Below are 22,677 nucleotides of genomic sequence, written 5' to 3'. Positions count from 1 at the left end.
TGTGCAGTAGCCACATCTCTCTGATCTACTTGTCGCCTGGAGCCAAAGTCTCTCAAACTTCCTCACAAACGTGCATCAAAACTAGTCCTTGTTCTTGCTCTTTAGCGGTGCAACATGCTCCTGGTCGAGATCAGGGCAGCAGAAATACCTCGCCATCTTCAAATACCGACCTCTTCAAAAAGAATCTGGACTGACCCCGTCTGTTACTGAATAAAACATGTTGCTTCCTGCCTTAAAATAGGAAACTCAAAATGTTCAGCTGCCAATGTAAACCCTACGAGAGAAGCCCTGCTCTTCACTGCAAGAGAAGCCGAATTATGCAAATAGAAAAAGAAGCATTAGGATCTTCTCTGGGAGCTCAATGGAAATTTGAATGTAGGATAAACACACGTCGCAAAGTTTCAACGACGGTACAGAGCGTCTGTCCGCCGGGGGTACAAGAAGGGCCGCAGTGAGAAGTCCAAAATACACCGTATCATCAGCAGAGGTGTCATAGAGGAGTAAGTCAGCGTGCTGTCATTGTGCCTGTTGCGCTCTGGGAGGAGTGTGAAAGTGCCCTCTGTGAGGGATGGAACATGTCTTCCATGTTCACAACGCTCTCCGTGTGTCCTGCTGACAAACATCCCTCTCGGCCCAAGAGAGATGCTACCTGCATAATAAGAGTTTCTTGTACAGAAACATATATTTAAATAGTACACATGGTCAAAGTGTCATTTTATTTGGTATATATTATGGAATGTTTACGTTATTTGTGTTTGTATTTTAGTTACATTTAACTTGGTTTTGACTGCCTTGTTAGGCTGCAGCCCAGCTACTGGGTCAAAGTATACACAGTATACAATATGTGGTGCTCTATGGGAACTGTAGGTGGAGTCAAAGCACAAAGAATCCACACTTGCATCACATATGTTGTTTCTCTTTTGTCTTTTTAACAACAAAAACCCTCGTCTGCACTAAAAATCAGAGGATTTCGGCGAATGAATAAACCACTAGAATAGCTATTCCAGTCCTGAGTTAATTTTGGGCTGACTTTGCAGCAAATTAGATGGTATGATAGGACGGAGATGAAGCATTATCCCCGGACGATACACAGAGAGGAAGGTCAAGCCTTAACAATCTGTGTCCTCTGTTCCCTCTGTGTCTGTGTTTAGAGCGAAGAGACCACTGAATGTGCATTCATCCATGTCCTAGTGTATTATTGGTATCATCTCAAACCCTTTAAAAATCATCAATACATAATTTGTCTCTCTGTCAGGAAGGAAGTGAGGGTGTGGCCAGAAACCTTCATTCTGCCGTGTCAAAAAGCCACGGACCACCGAACTGGACTTACCAAGATGCAGTGGCGACACCTTTCTCCAGAGAATAAAACAGTTAAGAAATGGGAGCAATATAAGCATACAGCGGATTTAGGTGATAAATATATATATAAATATATATTTTTAAAATCACATCCAAGTTCCAGATTTGCCTTCGGTTACTTGGTAATGCTTTTCAGACCGATTCTGTCGTAGACTTCGGGAGCATGGCTATTTCACTGAGTGATGTTTTGCTGCCTCACGGCTGTTTAAGTACTCTAAAACAGGCCCATGATGTCACTGTTTACCACTCTAACCCCCCCACCCCCACCCCTCGTCATTTACTCGTCTCTCTTTCATTTGCAGCTGTCAGAATTAAACTGTCCATAATGGTTGCCATCACGTCTCTTGCTTCCTGGCTGCTGCTAACCCCAAATCAACATTTCTGCTTCTTGGTGATGTTCATTGCAATTGTTGGGCAAATTGTTTGTTTTGAAAATGCAAAATCAAATCGCCCGATGTGCAAGACAGAGCATCTGATTGGCTTCCTGTGTTCCCCGTGTTGATTTGAATTTAGTGCAAATGAGGACAGGCGGGGGAATTTGTTTGCCTGTGTTGTGTGTGTGTGTGTGTGTGTGTGTGTGAGTGCACGTACTCATGTAGGTCGTATGCAATACACTGCAGCCGCTCGTACCCGCCTGCGGGTTCACGTTGCATTTGTGTGCGCATCCTCAGGTATCGCAGCACGCGACATTCGCAACAGTCCACGGGCTTTTATATCCACGTGTGACTGCAACGAGCAGACAGCATCCGAGTTACAATTAAAACTGAGATTAAGCAACAAGCTTCTAATTGTACGTCTGATTAGGAGAGACACTCTACCCTGAAGCCCGCAGGCTGTCTGTTCAGGCAGGGGAGCTATTATTGACAGCTATTGAACGATCTACAGTTGTTAAGGTGCAGAAAGCAGGGTGTCCAAATGAAGCCAGCAATCAATGTTGTGTTGAGGACAGCAAGAAACCTGCTTCCTGTGTTTGTGAAGAGAGTGTGTGTCCCGTAATCACACTTTAATGGAGTGTGCGTATTGGACGTTAGTGTCTGAGCCAACGTCTGAGCCAATGATCTTTCCATTTGAAGTTTTACACATTTGTATTTACTCATACCATGCAGCAACCACATGGCAAACACGTCATAATACAGTGGCAAAGGTTCAGGGTGCTTTGACCGGATACCAGATTGATAGAAAAGTCCCTGAAGAGTAAAGAGGAGCGGAAGCTAAGCACTAACTAACTTTAGTGTCAATTGTGCCGATGCTGACGTTTCACTATAACTCGGTGGGTGCACCATGAACGGCGAGCTCCACATATCGTGTCAAACGGCAAACAAAACATATTTTTATCTGACATACCAATATTAAGACAAAATGGAACCGTATTGCCTAATTTGCAAACATTTACAACTTGTACTATTTCACAAAATAAGAGAGATAAGATATATACTTTATTAATCCCCAAGGGGAAATTAGTTCTCTGCATTTAACCCATCCTTAGTTATGAAGGAGCAGTGGGCTGCAGTGATGCGCCCGGGAAGCAACTGGGGGTTCAGTGCCTTGCTCAAGGACACTTCGACTTGCAACTAATGGGGAGAGCGGGGATCGAACCGACAACCTTGGGGTTGCAGGATGACCCCCTTACCCCACTGAGCTACAGCCGCCTGCCAAAATGTTTCATGCAAGGAGGTTTCAAAGGAATAAATCCTTGAAAACCTGTAACTTACTTTTAGAATATTGTATTTGATTCATAATCTAAAAGGAAAAGTATGAGTTACCATGTCTTTTGAATGATTGATTAGGTCAAGGGCATTTGTATTCACTGGGCAGAAAACTGTCTCTGGACCCCGAGAGGAGGAGGAGGAGACGTCTCTCCCGTCTGCTACAGGTTCATTCCCAACTGTTGCTGCCTGTCAGAGCGCCCGCCGCCTTGGATTGATGCAGCGTCCAGCCTGAATCCTACTCGCAGCCTATATTCACCAGCCCTCCTCTGTTCTCCCTCTTTCCCTTGCTCATGCTTCAGGTAACATCCCATGGACTTGTGGCTAGAAACTTAAGTTGCACGTGTGTGTTTTCTTGTTTTTTTGGCAGCTTGAATTAGCAGACATTTGTTTTAGGCTATTAGCTCCAAAGCAAAGACTTACGCCTGCGTTGTTTTACTTTTGGTTTAAGGAGATTGTTTTGTATTTCAGTTGCAGTGAGTGTCGGGGGATTAGTGAAAGAAAGGACATTTCATTTGAAATCCAAAAGGGTTAAGGGTTTATTCTTGGGACATTTAATAGGAATGGAGTTATAAGGGAAACATACTACATACATTTTTATATATTTATTTGAGATATTTTTATTTATTTATGCTCAACTGGTTAAAATTTGATTTCCTAAGTTTTACAGAAATAGTAAAAATATCGCTTGCAGATTTGAAAGTATTTTTGTTGAAGCCCTGACATCCTCACCCAGGCTGCGGTTACAATAACGCCGGGGAGGCGAGTCAGGCCCTCTGACTCGAGAAGGAGTGCTCTGTTTTATCATGTTGTATTTTGTCCTCAAGGAGGAGCAGTCGGTCAGCGTAGCAACTAGCAGTGTGTGAAAATGGCCTCCTTCACATGAGGTAAAAGTGTGAGAAAGTTACAACAAAAACTTAATCAAGACTGTTGGAATGCGTCCTTCTCAGCCGGGAGCTGATCCTTCTTTAAGACTAAAATAAGACAACATCTTAAGACTAAAGGAAGGAAGTATCTTCTAAATCAATCCCCTAAACATCTCTTGGAGTTGTATGCATGCTTTCATCAACAAATGTGACATGTGCATAGTTGGATAATTATCTGTGTTATCTTGCAGGAAACAGCCCAGAGGAATTTCCTCCCAAACTTTTTGGACCTCTGAAGTTTTTCAAAGACTCCTTGAGAGACTTTAAAACACTGGCTTAGATAATCAAACGCTCGGGCCGACACGGCTTGTGCGTTTTCTTTGTCTGGGCTTCCCTCTGTGTTCTCACGTACGCATGTTCCAGTGAGGTAGAGTGTGGAGATAAAAGTATTTCTCATAATAGTGTGGGGAGTCTTTTTTTGAAGTCCATGGTTTAATGGACTATGTTTATAAATGAGACATTGAGCTGCACTTTAAAATTCTGTAAAGTGTCTTTATCGAGTTTTGTCATTTTGGAAACCATAATTACTGGCATCTTTCTTGGGAAACTCAGCCATGTGTCACCACAGTGTAGTGCCTGTAAAGCGGAGTTAAGTTGGTTAAATCTTCCAGAAGGAGTGTTGTGTAGGAGGTGTGAAGGGTTTTAAGAGAGCTGTATTTCCTGACTTAATTTTGGAAACTGAAATTGTAATTTTAATGGAGGTTCGAATTTTTCTCAGATGTACCTCTGATTTGGTTTATTATGTTTTCTTGTTTGAGTTCAAATGTGAACAGGAATTTGGTGAAAACTAACAATACGTATTTAATGTATAACATTTTAAAAAACAAGGTTAACATTATATTTGTTTTGTAAATGTCCTTGTATTTGTTAAAACGCATCATTATTTAATGTAGACTTTATGCAATAACAGAAAGAAATAGTCAACAATGTCTTACATTTGACTAAAGTATGCATTAAATCTGATGTATCGGATATGATGATTTTAATCATAGTATTAATATCATTGCCTTGTATTACAGATACTGTATATTATTGAGTTTTCCCTACTGGTTTACAAAACCTACAAGAAATATTTGGTATAGGTTTCCTCCCTTTTTTTCCCCGGAGTCAAATCAAAATAAGAATTTTAAGAGTGGAAGCGTGTACACAGAGAGGCCCTGGGTAAAAGACCTCTTGTGTATGTGTGTACGATGCTGTCAGTCCAAACTCAAATGGTTGTGGCGTGTGTGCACGTGGGCTCGGGGGACTATGTCTATGGGGAGAAGCAGAGCAGGAGAAGTTGGAGAGAGCAGCAGCCACACAGAACATGGACAGAGCGTTTACCTGGCCCTGTGCTCTGTGGGTACGCCAAGTAGCCGCCTCTTCCACGGGCCCCCCTACCTGAGCCACGCGCTGCCGCTACCGCCGCTGCCGTCACCGGTCCGTATGCTGTCGCTGGGAAGCCTGCGGGCACATACACACACATACACACAGGCATCACTTCCTGCACATGGATGAGTATGTCCCAGAGCTACAGGGGAATGTTGATACCAGCACTGAGCTACGGGATAAAGCTATAGCTGTCAAAGACTGGGGCTCATGTCAGGGCGACATCCATCAGCTGACTCTCACTGAACCCACTGTGGTATTCAAAACCCTGCAGACCCACTGATCCATACGCAGAGACAGAGGGATAGCCAAGAGCAATTCGCCGAGTATCACACTGACATAAAAAGAACAAGTGCAGCTTCAAAGTGCTTGTCATGATCACCGTGAGGCCAATTTTAAATTACCATGGCACAGAAACTTTCACTCATGATTCAAAAAGTAGCCAATGTTAGAGTTATAATAGTGGAATATATAGTATCCAGTATGTACTTAACGTTCAGATCTTCTCGATTGTCAAAGAATATTTCTGCCCTGACTGAAGAGGTGCAAATTCTTCATCATCAAATCTGTGAGTAAACTGACTTCCGCCATTCACCAAGTCCCTGATTATATTAGTGAAAGCATTTGGCTCTGGAGGGTGTTTATGTCACATGCTTTGGATGAAGGATGACAGACATTCTGAGCTGCATGGACATGGGCACAGTAGCCCGACCACTGGGGACCATCCCTGGATTTTGTCCGGGAGTGCTCCCAATTACTGAGACTTTCTATGGAATCCGAATCATCCACCTTGATGCACGAGGCAGAAAAATATTCCCCATTCTTTGCTCGGCTATTCAGGTAAATGATGCACGGTAGAAAAAATATGTCCTGCAATCAAATGGAGACATCTGTTGGAAGATTCCTCATTCAGAGGAGACTTCAATCTGTTAAGCTTATGTGAAGACTGAACAAGTCTCATGTGCGTGTTTCTTCCTTGGTAAATATTTATAGTGCTCCAACACTGAGATTTGTGGAGCTTTAAAAACATTCATAAATCTGTCCAAATTGTCAGTTTCATGACACCATCATAGCTGTAAAGCCGTACTACCATGCACATATAAATCCACTTATTTAGGGTCTGATTATTTCCCAAAAATATCAGCCTAATAATCAGTCTGCAATTAAGCCGACGCAGTATCTGTGAATTGTAATTACATTGTTAGCCTTAATGAACACAGTAGCTCGAGGTCGCTGACAGAGGCGAGTCCATGCCCAGGGCCTGGGCTCCTCTCTCAGCACAGGAATGGCATGTCATTAGCGGTGGTGATGAGATTCCTCACTCAGGGCTCAACACCGTCTATGCCTAATCAGCCACCTAAAATTATCTCCACAGGAAATGCTTTCCTCACTCGCAAAAAAAAAAAGCTCTTCAAATTCCCTCGGTTGGAATCCTTCTTAATTTCTTTTTTTCTCTCAGTTGAATGTGTGTGTGCATTTGCACGTTTCTTCTATGTGTTGGCCTTATGCTGGAGCCTGTGTGGTTTAGACCTTACAAAATGGCACGGGACACCTCAGAGAATCTTTTTTTTTTATGCTGTGGAGGTAAGAAGTGCACCAGTGGGTGACCTATTTTCCGGGTCGGCCTTGTACGGCTATTCCACCAAGAGGGGATCACACAAAAGACTGATGAGAGGGAGGGAGTGGGGGAAGGAGGCGGGGAGGCAGGGAGGGGGTGACAGGGCAGGGTCAGATGAGCCGCAGCCAAAGAGAAAAACACATAGCTTTTCATCAGCCGGCTGAGAGGGAGGTAATTCACAACTCTGTCGACACAATATGACCATGAATGTGTGTGTTGGGTGTGAGGTGCCATCATGTTGCGACTGGCAGGCAGGTGAAGAAGAGAAAGAAATGTCATTTCTTCTCCCAACCGTCTAACAGCTCAGGAGAGAATAAGGGGCCGAGGTGGCAAGGTGTCAGGGGGGGGGGGGATAACAGGAAAAAAAGAAGGAAATAAACGACAAAAGGCAACTGAAATCAGCCGCGTTTATGCCACCGCTGCCTGCGCTACACCGGGAACTGATTTGTACAGCTCAAATGATATTCTCCGCCTCTTTTCACAAAAACACAAATCAACTCTGATGCTATGTTAATGATGGCCATGCACCCCTGCATTTCCACTTACAGTCCCCACGGTTGCTGGGCAGAACAGTGTTTCATGCAGCACACTCCACACCTCTTTCTCCCTCTCTCTCTCTCTCCTTTCCTAAGTGCTGAATCTATCTTCTCGCGCTGCCATTGTCATGACACCCCCGATAGACCCACTGGCTTGGAAGTTAGTTGCGGGCAAAGTTGCGGTGAGAGATTAACTTTGCAGGATTAGGTGGGTTAATTAATAGATGGCTGCTGCTCATTGTTTTGTGCTCACGCTGTAAGAAGCCACCCAAGAGAAGCGCTGCAGCATTAAATCAATTTCATGGCCCTTTTATTACTGACGAGATAAAGCCAATATTTAGCTTTCAATTCTTCACAATTATTGGGCCCCTGCTTTGCCACTTGAGTGGCTGCGCTTGGCTGGGGACAAGGACACATCTGTTTATGAGCTGTGGAGGCCCGGGGGCCTTTGGTGTCCGGACTCCGGGGAACTGTCCTCAGCTTTCGCTCCTCGAGCCTGGAGCACAGAAATTCAGCCTTCTTCAGGAGTGCACAAAGAAAGGAAGACAGATTAGACCTAAAGAAGGATGAGCGCTGTCAAGAATCTCATTTCGCCCTCCTCCAAGCTAAATAATGCACTTTCTCAACCCAAACATTAGAATTTCTGTGCAAGTGTCAAAAACAGTTGCACATTTCAACAGCTAATTCCCAGCCTGAGATATTCTCTCTCCAAAATAAAAAAGCTTACTTTGTCTTCTATGACCTCACAACTTTGACACTAACTTGTAGAGTTCTACCCATTCAACTGCACTGTTTGCATATATTGACCGACACTCAGGAATTTATGCTGAACCATCACCCCCTGTGTCCATAACCCGCCCTACCAAAAACAGACTTTCAGCGAAGGCAACTTGCCAGACAGAATTGCGTGTCCAATCCGTGGTATTGTTGGTGCGGTGCTGAAGGGGCTCAGCTTCATACTTTCATGATAGTGCACAGCACATACTGCAGCGCTACGCCTGTAAAGTAGCATTTTTCTTGCGCGCCGTCTCATTTCTGTCTGCGCCTGTATTTTATGAGCTTCTGTGAACTGGACTGGACTGAAGGAGGAGGAGAGGCGCAGGAGGGGCAGAGTCACGGTGATCAAGGGTTCCTTTTTGTTGTTGTTGCTTGGACCGACTGCCTGCACAAGCCAGATCAAAAGCTTTGTTTTCTCTATTATAAAACTATCTCAGCTCTTTGATGAATATCACACTGCTTTTAAAGTAAAGAGAACGAGGTGATACGATTGGTTACATTAATTACAGCGCCGCCATCACAACCGCTGATGATGAATTCCTCTTAATGTCACCATCATTTTAAGCTGCTTTGTATCACATGCTTTCAACTAAAGAGTTACCAAGTCAGTCACAATGTCCTGAGATAGCCTCACCAGACCTGCCAGCTGCTTTGATACACAAGAACCATCTGAGAAGCCGTCCTAGGAAACCATTTGAAAAAGGGCAGGCACTTTAAAAAAAACACACTTGGCGGCTGATTGGGTGAAACATCTGTCAATCAATCTCTGGCCGAAAAGGAGCGAAAACATATTTTCCATCAAGAAAAGCCTTCCGGTGATGGTGTTGTTGTTGTTGTTTGCTCGTCTGTCCATGAAGAAATACCCTCCAGTTCTGATAGAACTGCCTCCATTGTTGTTTAGAACGAACCATATGTGGCATCCATCCATGCCACATCTAAGTAGCTCCTCACAGGAGGCCGATTGGCCTGTGCTGTCGCGTACTGGACACAAACGCACTACTTTAGGCCGGGCAAGATGGGTTATCGTGTGACATGTGATCTCGCGATCTTGTGACGCCGCGAGAATCCAAGTATGAGATACCCACGCTGGTGTGTCACACAATTGTGTACACAATTTGTACTGTGTGTCAAATACTCATCACCAGAGCCTACTAAGGGGTAAATGGACTGTACTTGTACATCGCTTTTCTAGTCTTCCGTAGTCACATTCACCCATTAACACACATTCATATCCTGATGACAGGGGCTACCATTCAAGGTGCCACATGTCCATCAGGAATTCAACTAACCATTCACACCTATTTATACGCCGCAGCAGCTTGCAGGAGCAATTTGGGGTGAAGTGGCTTGCCCAAGGACACGTCGGAGGCGAGGATCGAACTGCCGATCCTCTGATTGATGGACACGCCTGCAATGTGTACTTTATCTCAAAAGAGATTCAACCCTGGACAGGAAGAAGGGGGATTTTGCACGATCTTAACTTGCGCTTATAAACTCCTTAATCCTTAACATTGCCACCTCGTTTTTCTCCTGATGCATGAGTTCTGGTACATTTTTGCAGATCTTTTTTTTTTGGCTCACTGCCTTTCGAGACACTTTCTGATCCTATTACTCAGAAAACACCACAGAGAAAAGTTGTTGCATTATGCATCAATGAGGTCCTATTTATGTCCCACCCGTCTGACAAAAGCTTGACTGATGTTAATGTAATCTGTACTGTTCTTTGGCCCAAAACTGCCAGCAGCAGCTCCCCCCGTCATTGACAAAGGAGCGCCATCAGTCACAGAGCACTCCGCTCATTTCTGCTATAAGAAGAACTGTCAACTCTCTAATGCACAGGAGGAGCCAAGGGACAGCTGATATTCCACGGCAGCCCTATGGATAAAGTAGCCTATGCCCATATTTTAATACCTCGCTGAAACTGAAAACTAATAGGTCCGACGTGAAGCACAGCACTTTTTTTTTTTGTGGGAAATCCCACATGGCGTAAAGTTAGCAAATGCACTCATTCATTACACACTCAATGTTTAGAAACTGTGAATAAAGGGCCACATTGACATTTTTTGCTATTTACCAAGATTTTATAGTGATAAAAAAAAAAAAGATAGCAAAGGAGAAGTAAAGTCCCAGATGTGATTATTGAATAAAGCATTGACAACAGGGTTAGCTTGCTGGCTAACGGGGGTTTCATGCTACGCTGGTTAACACAGCGGCTTGGTTTAGGAAAGAGGGTCGTGAAGAAGCCTTTCCGCCTGAAGCTACACTCGAATTTGGGTGGCAGACAGAAGGAGTGAGAGAGATGGACGGGAGGGAGCCAAGAGGAGGGAGACCGATGAGGAGGAGGACGACAGCGGCTACGTCAGGAGAAGAAGAAGACAAAGAGAAGACAAGACAAAGAGAATGAGAATGAGAAATTGAGGGGGAAAAGTGGTCAGGACACAGGTTCATTTTCATGGAACTCTGTGAGATATTATGGACACCCCAAAAATATATTTCAAGAAATTAGATTTTATGACTACTATGTGAATAAAACAATACTACCCATAACGACAATAAAGAGTTATTTTTCGACACTGCGAAATCAATGATGGTGTTGTGTTGTACTATTACATGGAAAAATATATAATCTGAAAACAGAAATGATAATCCACATTTCTTTCGTTAAATCTGTTAAATCTTTTGCATTAACTATTGATTTTAGAATGATGTAAAAAGTGTCTAAAGAATGATCACCCTCACGGTTCTTAAATATTATTATAAGTCATGTATTAATTTGGTGGAATTACACTAGTTGCAGTAATGCATCATTATAACATGTCAGGTCTTACATATGATTTGTGAAATATTTAAAACAGTTGTCACAGTGAAAAATAAGTAGCTCATAAGAATTGCTCAAATTCTAAACTTACAGTTAGTCCAGCAGCTAAGAAGATGAATAGTGTTACTTGTGAACTCTGAATTGAACTACCATAACCAAAATATTTTTAATGATGGATTATTGAAGTGTCAAGCTAATTTAATTGATCCATTTTCCTATCAAAAGGGGCTCATTGCATTGTTAACAGAGAAAGGAAAACCAAACAGAAGATTGATTTTAAAAAATAAGGAAAAGAAATAATACCATTCCTGGTTGTTTGGCTTAGAAAACTCTTATCACAAATTTTCCTACAGATTATTTTTTTATTTTGCATTTGGATCATAGGGGTGTATACGTGTCGCTGTTCTCTGCAAATCCGATGTAATAAATGTGAGAAAAATAAGAAATCCTTCAGGAGATGCGTGTTTTTCTCCTGTCACTGTATGACAGTAAGAAGGACAAGCCAGCGGAAATAAGTCTGTTGATAAGTCATAGCGGAGGCAGCGGAGCACACTGCCGCCTTCGCAAAGGAGGAGGGCGGCATTCTGTCAGAGATGGAAAACTGACTCCACTTCACATTTGGCGTCATCAATAACCTTTGATAAGATGTAGGGAAACACAGAGACAAATAAACAAAACAAAAAGGAAGGAATATACGGCATATATCAAAGTTACAAAAGAGACAGGCACCTAGCAAGACATCTTTTCATCTGCAGACTGACAAGTGTCCCATTGTCGTCATCCTTCAGTGCTACTTTGTTGTTGTTGAAAGCATCTCTGGCTCGTCGTTATCAAAGGCATAAATCACAGAGCTGGAGAGCGCCAGGTGGCTTTCATATGAACTGTTACACACATGCTCATGTCTCACCTCTCCTCTGATCAACGGAGACCTACAGTACACACAGAGACACCCCCGCCCCCGCCATTGAATAAAGAGACTGGTCCCTGGGAATGAGCCAGAGAGAGAGAGAGAGAAAGAGCATTTGCATGCACACCAATAATTCAATTATAACCAGACTAATGCAATACGCATATTATTGCAACTCGCATGTAAACACCTTAACCGGGTTATCTTACTCGCATCAAGGTCCTAATCAGAGTAAGCATAACCTGATTAACAGAGCAGGCTGCTTGTCAATCATTCAAATGGCTCTTGTCACGCGCATGTCTGCTTTCTGCCGGTGTTTGGATTCCGTGCACGCGACACAAAAGGTCACGCGGGGGGGAACAGGACGCCAAGCGGTGGGCTTGAAATACAAACGGGCCGACGGTGGAGATGATGGTTAAGGTTAAACAAATAACTCAAATAGGATGAAGCTGCAAAACGGCAAGCGCTCCCATGCAGTTGGATGTGTTCATCCATGCTGATATTTTAGTCCTTTGTTGTTTTTAAAAGTATCGCCACATGTCTTTTGTACATCAAGTTGACCCTTAATTGATATCAACTTGGGATTCTAGGGAAGTCAGGTTGTTTAATAACTTGACCACACTCTTAAAAGGGGCCCTGCGGGGATTTCACACATCAGTTTAAATTTACTCACATTGCATGATGATCATTATCAGGGCGATCTCAGTTGGAACTTGAAGACGGCAGATTTTTTGAGAGAGAGGATCTAATGTAAGAATGAGTGTTTTGGGAATTGTGGGATCCGGTGTTGTTGGAGCGTGAACCATAGGGACTAAAAATCTGGATATCTCGGAGTCTGATGCATACATTGTCACCTTTCTTACTTGAAGTCTGTCTCTTGCGAGTCCCTAAGCATCATGCAAGTGAAACACGATTGCTTTAATCTGGGCATTTGAAGTCATTATTTGTGCAAATAAGACAAACTGAGAAGGACTGTGGCAGTGTTGTGGCTATAACGATGAAATGATAACATAACACGAAAATAATGGAACACTTTTCAGACACTGAACACATCTCTATAACCTTGTATGCGTGGGACTGTTAGAAGCCATTTTAGCAATGGAGTTACACGCCACTAAAGGAAGACAAATACAGCAGCTTTTCAGCTCTGCCTTATTATAATATCCCAGAATCACAAGTACTGTTGCTGTGTTTAGCAAAACAGCTGACCACAGGACATGATGCACCTATACACACACACACATTTATATATATATATATATAATAATAAGAATCATTCATCTTATATAGCGCTTCTCTAGATACCCGAAGTCACTTTACAGAGTCCAGAGTCCAGTAGTCATACATACACATACATTCATACCGGTGGTGGTAAGCTACATTAGTAGCCACAGCTATATATATATATATACACATATACACACACACACACATATATATATATATATATATATGTGGTATTATTATTGGCAGGGCTCTAACATATTGGCTCTACAACACCATGACTCCAGACCTCTATAGTACGATAAGAGTGGTCCATTTTCTGTCGCTCACTCATATGATCATCACTAGCGTATGTGTACATGTGTGTGATCGGCGTGTCTACGTTTTGTACCAGTGTGTGTCGCGTGTTGCCTAAGCTGTGTGGTTCTTCTGTGCCAAAGGTAATGGTTGCTGTAAGTAATGAAACCATTTGGCACACTGATCCTTTACCATTAACACTTTGTGGCTCCAGATCTGGTGTGTGTGTGTGTGTGGGGGGGGGGGTCATTTACAGAAGTGGAGTGAGCCCAGAGCTCAGCAAAGCCTGGCTTTATGGTCGTGATTGCTCGCGTATCTTATACCTTTGAACAACATGATGAGGCCTTGGAGGAGATACACTTTGTAAAATTTAAACTGGCTGAGCTTTCAGAAGCACATAAAAAAAGAAAAGAAAACCCCCCCCCCCATGCTGCAGGAGAAGTACTCTGCTCCTTTACAAGACATCATCATGTTCTAAAATTAGTTTGACACACTGAGTCACATCATCTGATCCGGCGTAACCATTTCAGCGTGTGAGCGCTGGGTCACCGTGCCGCAGATGGAAAACATATAATGTGTCTCCGCGGGAAGGTCAGAGGTGAGGTTTGGTTTGAGCCTCGCCGGAGCTAGCAGGCACCGAGTGATTTGCTCAAGGGCACTTCAGCAGGGTGGATTCTTGCTGGAGAGGGGGCTCGACCCAGAGCCCTTCAGCTGAAGAGCGGTCTCCATACACAGTATGTTGTCTCTCAAAAGTGGTACAATGAATTGCAGATTGCCTGGCGGTTTCTACAGCGCAAGGCGAATACCACACCGACCAACTCTAAATGAATCAATTGCAAATTTAAAGTGTGGGGGAACATATTCTTTTATGTTGCTCACAATACCTTCAACCTGGAAATAACTCCAGCCACTGGAACTGCCAGCTCTGCACACACATCACACAGCTGTACACAGCGAGTCAGCGCTTGTGATGTTGTGATGTGGCGTAGAGAGCTCAGGGAAATGCTCAGTGTCTTTTACTTCAATTCTCAGTGACGAGAGCGCCGTTTCTTTGTAGCTGAAGTGCATGGCGGCGAAGCATCAAAGAGGACAAACTAGGCTCTTTATTGAAGTGCAGCCGCACTTTCGACCTCTTCTTTGTGCGCCCCTTCCCATGCACTTCAGCAAAAAGTAAACGGCTCCTATGTTGGAGAACTGATCTAAACACGTTCTGCCCCCCCCCCCCACCTCCTCCTCCTCCTCCACACACACTCACACACAGGAGATAAAGAAAAGGGAATGGAAAGTGAAACAATAAGGCGCAGAAGAATGAAAAAGGGGTGGAATCTGCCAGAATAGATAAGGCAAAAAACATTTAAATCCATTCGGTTCTGGGAACAGTGGCACTGGTTTGCAAATGGGATAGGGTCTTGGTTCACAGCCCTAATATTCTAGGCGGTTTCGTGATTGTGACTTAAATAGAGGGAGACAGACAGGGAGCACACAGATGTCTGACCTTGCAGTGGTGCTTATGTAATGGCCTGCTTCAGTGCCTTTAACTGCAGCGCTCTCTTCCAACCTGGGATCAGTAAAGGCAACATGTCTCTGCAGTCCAATCGCCTCTGACATCAGTCTTGACACTCAGAGTTTGAAAAGGTCCTGTGAGCTCTGAGCGAATCCTTTGTTATGGCCCTGCCTGCGTGGAGCCAATCACACTAATTAAACTAGACTACTTAAGCCTCCTCTCATTAGTGTCCAAGTAAACAGCCTTCATTTTTTATGCGTGTTAATGCCCATCTACCGATCCTGAGGGTGGCAGTGGAGGGGACAGATGAATGGTGAAGGGGGGTAATTTCAGGTTCTCTCAAATGGAAGCGAGTGCATTAAGTGTCATTTCGCCATTCAAGTTTAATATGTGTTTGTGGATTCGCACTGATCGCTGCCAGCTTGCTTTTGTAGGAATTACTAATATAGAGGCCAAATGAAATACGGTGTATTAACGGCGGTAATAATACGAGGCCGCTTTGCAGACATTATTTCATGAATAGGATTTTATAGCCAAGTTTACGCTGACATTATATGTGAGCCGGCTCCGTGCGCTGCCGTCACACAATCTACCACCGCTCCAGATACTAGGGGCAAGTAGGGTAACGTGTGGCATGGTCCAAAAATAGCACTGGAACGTTGACCTCCGCTTGATCACTGGAGCTGAAAACAATGTTTCCACATAGAGTGGAGGTTTGCATGCATGCAGAGGGCTGTGCACCATCCTTGTGAATATATATATATATATATATATATCCACACATGTTCATATACATATGCATGTGTCCGTGCACTGGGGAAAAGGAAGATGAGCGCTACTGGAGAGCTATTAGCACACCTCGCAGCTACCCAACATGTGGGGCCTGGAAGTCTCAAACAGTGGGTGGGATCAAAACAAGAGCAGCAGACACTGAGCACGGTCTGACAGGCACAATGGCATAGCCCCCCCCCCCCCCATGAAAGTTGCAGAGATCTTTTATTTTGAAGAAAGGCTAGGATGGGACCCATGAATGCAGCAATGCCTCTAGTAAAGCAGGGGGCAGTATGCAACCTCAAAAGCAATGCGTGTTGTTGAGGCTCCACCTCGACAGATGCAGGCAGAGCTGTCTGCTCGACTTGAGGGAACACGGCAACTCAAACTCTCATGCAGCTGCTAATTAGCCAGAGAATAAAGTTAGCCGAAAGGCGGAATTCTACTCCGTCAACGACGGAGGAGTATCAGGGCCACTGAGAGAAATAATAATAATAAATAACACATTTGCGAGAACACAATCATAATAGATTAGATTTCTTCTCTGAAGTCTTCATATAATGGAAAATACGCAGGAAATGTTGTGGATGTGCAGAGGGTTTAAACACGTATGCGCTATTTAAGTCTGGGAGTTTATAAATAAGTTAAATGCATTCATTTATCCTTGACGTGACTAGGTCAATGATACACATGGACATTCAAAGAAGTTACATTTGAAGGCAAAATCATCTCATATTTAAAAATGTATTTTGTATTACATGAATAAAGGCATCTCCACCACAAATCATTGCATAAAGATTCACCAGGATGGAGGGAATGAAAGTGTTTCCTGTGAAAAAAGGCCCGGCGCCCTTGCACAGGCACACACAGTGTACTCCGTGTCTGAAGCTCCATTTCCTGTCCTCCTGCTGGTCGCCAGCAGTGTCCAAAAAGATAGACAGCCGCCGCCGAGGCCGGGCAGCTCCAGTTTCATTTCTAGAGCAGCAGCTCAACAGTCGAGACATAATGAGCTCTACCGCTGCCACTCTGCCTCGTGCAGCAGCTCATCTTCCCCACCACAGGAACCCAGCCAGTGGGTCTCCATGGCAGACCGTGTGCCCGCTTCAGTGTGAGAGGCTGCGTCTGCTGTCCTGGGGAGAGTTAAGTCTCGGGCAAATGAGGTGAACCGTCTCTTCCACTTTCGGGAAATAACCAGCCTTTCACCGCTGCCTGTGTCAGAGTGCAGCGCTTGGTTTTTCGTGGAGACAGGTGTTCATGCACCCAAGGAGGCACACGTGCATGTGCACGTGGCCACCCCCCCACCCCCACCCTTGTGCGCACGTGAGTGTGCAGGCAGAGCGGCGCACGGTGCATCTCCAAAGGAAAACTGAAACATGACCCCAACACATAAATAAAGGAAACCGCTGCTCCTGTAAAAGCACGGAGGAGCACGCCGGCCGAGTGCTGCTCCACCTGTTGACCACGTCCACTGCCTCGACTGGAAAACCCACGCGGTACATGGGCAGCCTCGAGTCACTCCCTCTGATCACTAAAGCGATTGCAAGCGCAACAGAGTTTTAGGGCTGCTGGTGGAGAGCAGAGCTGATGGGAGAGCGGCTCAACTCGATGGCTGCACACACAGAAGCAGACAGGGCGTGACATCCAGTGCTGTCCACTGACGTCAGAGCAGCACACTCACTACTGTCACAGGGACTGGAGTCATGACATGGGTGAGCTCAGAGAGTCTGTATGTGCAAGAGTGTGTGTGTGTGTGTGTGTGTGTGTGTGTGTGTGTGTCTGAGCCTACTCACACGCACGTAGACACACTGTGACTGACTGACAACTGTGTCAGTACTGCTGTGGAGACAGTGAGTCAGACAGGAAAGCAGAGAGAGAGAGAGAGAGAGAGAAAGATGCGCTGTGCGAGGTCCTTGGGAATGCGATGAACGCGACGCTCCTCGCCAGGCCCCTATTTTAAGGCCCTTGGACTCATAGAGTGCCCTGGCCTCCACAGGCCCATTGGGCTAATGATCAGCCTGGGCAATTAAAGTCAATCTGTGAGTCAGTGTGGCATCAGGAGGGCCATCTGCTTCCAGCCCTGTAGCACTCACATTGGCCTGTGGGACCACTTGCTGGGGTCACAGCTCACCCAGCATGTAGAGAGATGGTCACAGGATCCAAGGAACAATCTGCTGTGTAACTCGAGCTCAACAGAGACCCGACCGACAGCACTGCTCTGTGTGTGCGCCGCCGCCACGTCTCATGAGCACAGTTAAAACACAAATGTACTTATGGAGGACAATGTTGCGTCCGCCCAGGACGCAGGTAAGCACCTCATCAGCCTCAGGCCAGTTATTTTTCTCCCCACCTGCTCCAGCACTGCAGCCAAGAAGTGGTGTACTTATTGGGCTGCCATGGGAAGTGTAAGACGTCTGAATACTTAAGAGAGCTTCACATCCGCTGATAATGACCGCACATGGTGTCCCAGACCACATCATCATCCACATAGGATGTAATGAACTGGAGCCGGCGAGATCTCTTCTCCATTGGACAGAAAGTTTGGAACGGCGGCGCCTTCCATACTATTAATTAGCGGGACACTCGGGTCAACGTAATGACTTCTCCGGATCCACCGGGCTGCACATCTGCATTTGGAGATGCCTGTGCTGAGATGAATGGAGCAGAGCTCTTGAATTCAGCGATTAAGCTTCATGTAAATACATTATTTAGTTCATCTTTGATGTCAACGTTGCGTGAGAAGTTTTACAGGCAAGACCTCCGATGCCTGAGGGCCTTTTCTCTGAAAGAGTTTGCTTTAACACCGTGTTAACATAGGAAAAGGTTTGCTGGTTCATTCCCCGCGTTCACTGCGACTCCGCAGCAGAGCTTTGTCTCATGAAACTCGACACATAACTGCACCACCTTCCCGTCCTGAACCGCAGGGGTTGCAGGAGCTACATTTGTTTGAAAAAGCTAATATTCTCTAAATAGTCCACGTCAACACCTTTCAATCCGACAGCAGAAGGTTGCTAAACCCTGGGAGGCTAACTGGTGGCTCGGACCGATGCCCTGACTGTGACCTCTGGTGTACTTATCATATGCTTGGCTGGTCCTGCCCCAGTTTATAGGGGCATGCAGCCGCCAGGAACAGTCACTATCGTACCAATTGCACAGGTCAGCAGCTCTCTTTCCCGATGGCCCGCCTCCTGAGAGGACAGCTGCACTCTATATCTTTACATTCTTCTGCGACAGGAAAAAAGGAGCCAAAAGGTGAGGTGCCATCGTTTCACTGTTATTTACAGCTGCTTCAAACAACATTCACCTTTTGCAGGTTTAACCCCAACCGACGCCGTCCTGGATTTGAGGACAACAATCCAAACTTTTACCATCGGTGCACAATCTCTTTTCTCTTTCTTTGTTTGTCATCTTTGTTTTTCAAGAAGTGCAATCTATTTCATTGCCTTTAAAGTGTGCATAAATGTGCAATGTGTATTACAGCTAGATACACAAGCAAGTAGGGGTTAAGTAACTTAAATCAAGACTCCACGTCAACTTAAAGCTGTTGAACTGGTGTATGGCTGTCACCGAGACATCAGGCAGTGTGCTGCTGTGTCTAAGGCATGGCTGTTCTGTGGAGACGCAGAAGGATGGACCGGGCAGGCACGGATGAAGCACGGGACAAAACTAGGATGGTGGACAAGCAAAACGCAGAGAAAAAACAATCGATACATATATATATAAATAAATATATAAATGTATCGATTGTTCTTTCTCTGCGTTTTGCTTGTCCACCATCCTAGTTGGACGGGAAAAAACTAGGATGGTGGACAAGCAAAACGCAGAGAAAAAACAATCGATACATTTATATACTGTATATATATATATATATGTATAAAGGATAGTTTTATGGTAACCATTCAGTTCTCATTGCCAATTGCTTTCCTCTCCCCTCCTTAATCACCCGTTCTCTCTATTCGTTCACTACTTAAGGTGGGCTCACTGGACCTGGATTGCTGTTTGTCTGTCATGACATCTGGAGGGGCTGGATGACAGAGTGTTATGTCTTTCTCTCACTCAGTCTCAGTCTCTCCCCTGATGGGACCCCACTGACATCTTCATCCCTGTTTTTTTTCACTGTAGCATAATGACCTCCTACCAGCGGCCCCTAATGGAGCCATAATGGTCATTTATGCCAGGGGAGGCTCTGAGGGCACGGCTGTGGGAGGCAGCGAGTCGCACAGAAAGACGGGAGAGATCAAAGAGAAGCTCCTGGTTAAGTCCCTCAGACTCTGCCTCTTCCCTTCATACACATCGGAACACACACACACACACACACACAGATGTGTGTGTGTGTGTGTGTGTTCCGATGTGCATTCATGTGCGTGGAGTGAGAAGAGCGGACACTAGACCGGTTAAAAATAGAAAACACACTATGAATGCATCGGGGCGTCTCCCTCTGCTTTTGATGTTCACTTCTCCAGCTTGCATGCATTATGCACATATACACACGACATATTTTAATTACATTGGCCTTCATACAGACAACCATGCATTCATACATCATACACACAGCACCACCACTCTCAAGCCTCGCCTCCATATGTGCCACCACCACTGGCAGAAACTATACTGAACATAAATTACAGTGCACACGCTTAACTTGCACTTATTGCGATTTTCTCTTTCGAGTCATTTGCATTTTTATATGCACAGTGAACACAAGGACCTTTCACTTCATGCAGTCTCGACAAAGACGACAGCTCGATGCATTGCAGGGCCGTGATCGAATAAGATGCAGCTTTAAATGTGGCTTCCGACGCCTTAATCACGCGAGGTCCTCCAAACGAGACACCTCATGCTTTAAATGCGGCACATCTTGGTATGTTCCCCTGGGGGGGAGCGAGTTGAATAATACAATGGCACATTTATCAGCTCTCTAATGCTAATTAGACGGTTGCATAGAAAGAGGAATAATGTACAGTAATGTTCCCTATGCCTCGTCAGGGCCTTTGTTTTCGAGCAACAATTGCAGCTGAAAATTAATCTCACCCATTAGGATGAGATTATTAGAACATATAAAAAAAACAAAGGAAAGACAAAGAGAAAAACTATTATAAATATGATTATCTCACTGTAGGTTTGATCGCTTCACGTAATCATCATGTGTTTTATTAATAAAAACAGGCCATAAATTCTTGGAGAATGTGAAATTAAAAAGGTGACAACCTGAAACGTTTGCCAGACGCAATAGAGCGGATTGATGTTAGTCGGCTCAAAAAGAGGACAGACGCGTTTCTCGCTCCCACAAACATGAGCCGGGGATCTCGATTTCAACCAAACTTTTTTGAATGTCCCTCGTTTGAAGCTATCGAAAAATCTCTGCTGTCCATCCGTTTTTTCTACCCAACTGCAGCAGCTCGGGAATGGCACACTGTTTAATGCCTGATAGGGCTCAAAGGGAAGTCCTTTTGTACCGCATTTTTGATTCAAAGATGCTTTCAATTACAGTTCGCTGCTTTGGAGCGCGATAAACGTTCGCTCTGAAGTCGGATAATTTAAGTCGAGCTTTGATTCCTGCCCAGGTTGCCAACCAGCGCTGATCAACGTCGTTCCCATGTGGATGTTGCTTTCAAGTCTTCTTTGAGCGAACGTCGACATTTCTCAAAAGCAGTATTTCATTCATGGTGGGAACGATATAAAAGGAACGTTAATAACCGAGACGCACAATGATCCGGCGGCTGTGTGTTCAGACTTTACAGGATCTACCCTTTAAGTATCCTCCTGGCGCAGGACGGGTTGAGTGTGTTGATAACTGTGTTCCCCTTTTCCAGTAGGTTAACCTCAATTATGCAAATTAGGCCAATCAGCTTGATTAGCACTACTCCGGGAAACAAGGTTTGCCACAGTTCTTTTTGTCCTCTTTTTGTTTTTAGGGAGCACGTCGCGGGTGCGTACAGAGGTTTTTTTTCTCTTTTTCGTTAGAGCAAAGGGGGTTCTGGAAATGAATATGGAGATCCGGCCGCAACTCGTGAGTGAAAGTGTCAGAAATATTTGCATTATTTTCTCCCCAAATCACACGACGACAGCAAGTCCAGGGGTCTTCGTCGTAAAAAAAGCGGGGGTATTCACATCCACAGGAAACTGAAACGTGACAGCCTCGCATATCACATGTCACATTTGCATACATTACATTACAAAACCCCCTCTGTTTTCATTTGACACTCACAATACCACCGCTTCCCATCAAAGTCCTGAATGTGCAACAGCACCATCTGAGAAAGCGCCATGCCATTTATTTTTTTACGCCCCACCGCAACAGTATCAAACAGACAATGGCTGCCTCGAGTCAATGTGCATCATTGCGTTACAAGTCTCCGGGAAGAGACGGTAGCCGAGGGAAATGTGTAACTTAAACATAGTAAGTCATTATACCCACGATGGTAGGCGCTCTGATGAGGACGTGATGTTTCTCGTGATTTGATACACCACCGTACCATTTAGAATGATCAGGTTATGGAAAACACTGCTGCCTTCTTGATTGTCACTACAAACGCAGGATGCCGTCTCATCTTTGAAATCCATCTCCAGCTTTAGTTGGAGCATAATGCTGTAACGACACTGCCAGAAGGTAAACAGCATGTGATTACAGCGGCGCATGTAAAATACAGCTCGGAACTGAGCGGAAATCAGAGGCGGCATCTTTACCCAACGCTCCAGTCCTCGTTGTGTTACTGTATCAGAACGGATGCGTGACGTAGTGCGATTGGTTCCATTTCTTCCCAATAAGCACAACCAGAAATGTGTAGACTCATGATTTAGGGGGCCTATATTGTTGATCATCCCCGCCTATATTCTCATATCTTCAACAAAATCTGCATTTTTGCGCC

At 44.7% G+C, this 22,677-nt stretch overlaps 1 protein-coding gene across 8 annotated transcripts in view; it reads right to left on the bottom strand.

Annotated features, from left to right (window-relative positions):
* Window positions 1–22,677, bottom strand: part of msi2b (musashi RNA-binding protein 2b) — a 240,001-nt gene that overhangs the window by 21,150 nt on the left and 196,174 nt on the right. For 5 of the 8 annotated variants that reach the window (XM_056443666.1, XM_056443656.1, XM_056443677.1 and 2 more), the window contains exon 11: window positions 5,315–5,434. The exons of 1 other annotated variant lie outside the window; for it this stretch is intronic. In XM_056443666.1, the coding sequence (XP_056299641.1) occupies window positions 5,315–5,434 (120 nt within the window). The remainder of the gene's footprint in view (window positions 1–5,314; window positions 5,435–22,677) is intronic. 2 more of the 8 variants (XM_056443695.1, XM_056443703.1) reach the window with 1 other exon arrangement.

Source organism: Pseudoliparis swirei, chromosome 3, assembly GCF_029220125.1.
Source record: "Pseudoliparis swirei isolate HS2019 ecotype Mariana Trench chromosome 3, NWPU_hadal_v1, whole genome shotgun sequence".
NCBI lineage: Eukaryota > Metazoa > Chordata > Actinopteri > Perciformes > Liparidae > Pseudoliparis > Pseudoliparis swirei.
Note: the sequence above shows the minus strand (reverse complement) of the source record. Positions and strands in the feature narration are given on the sequence as shown.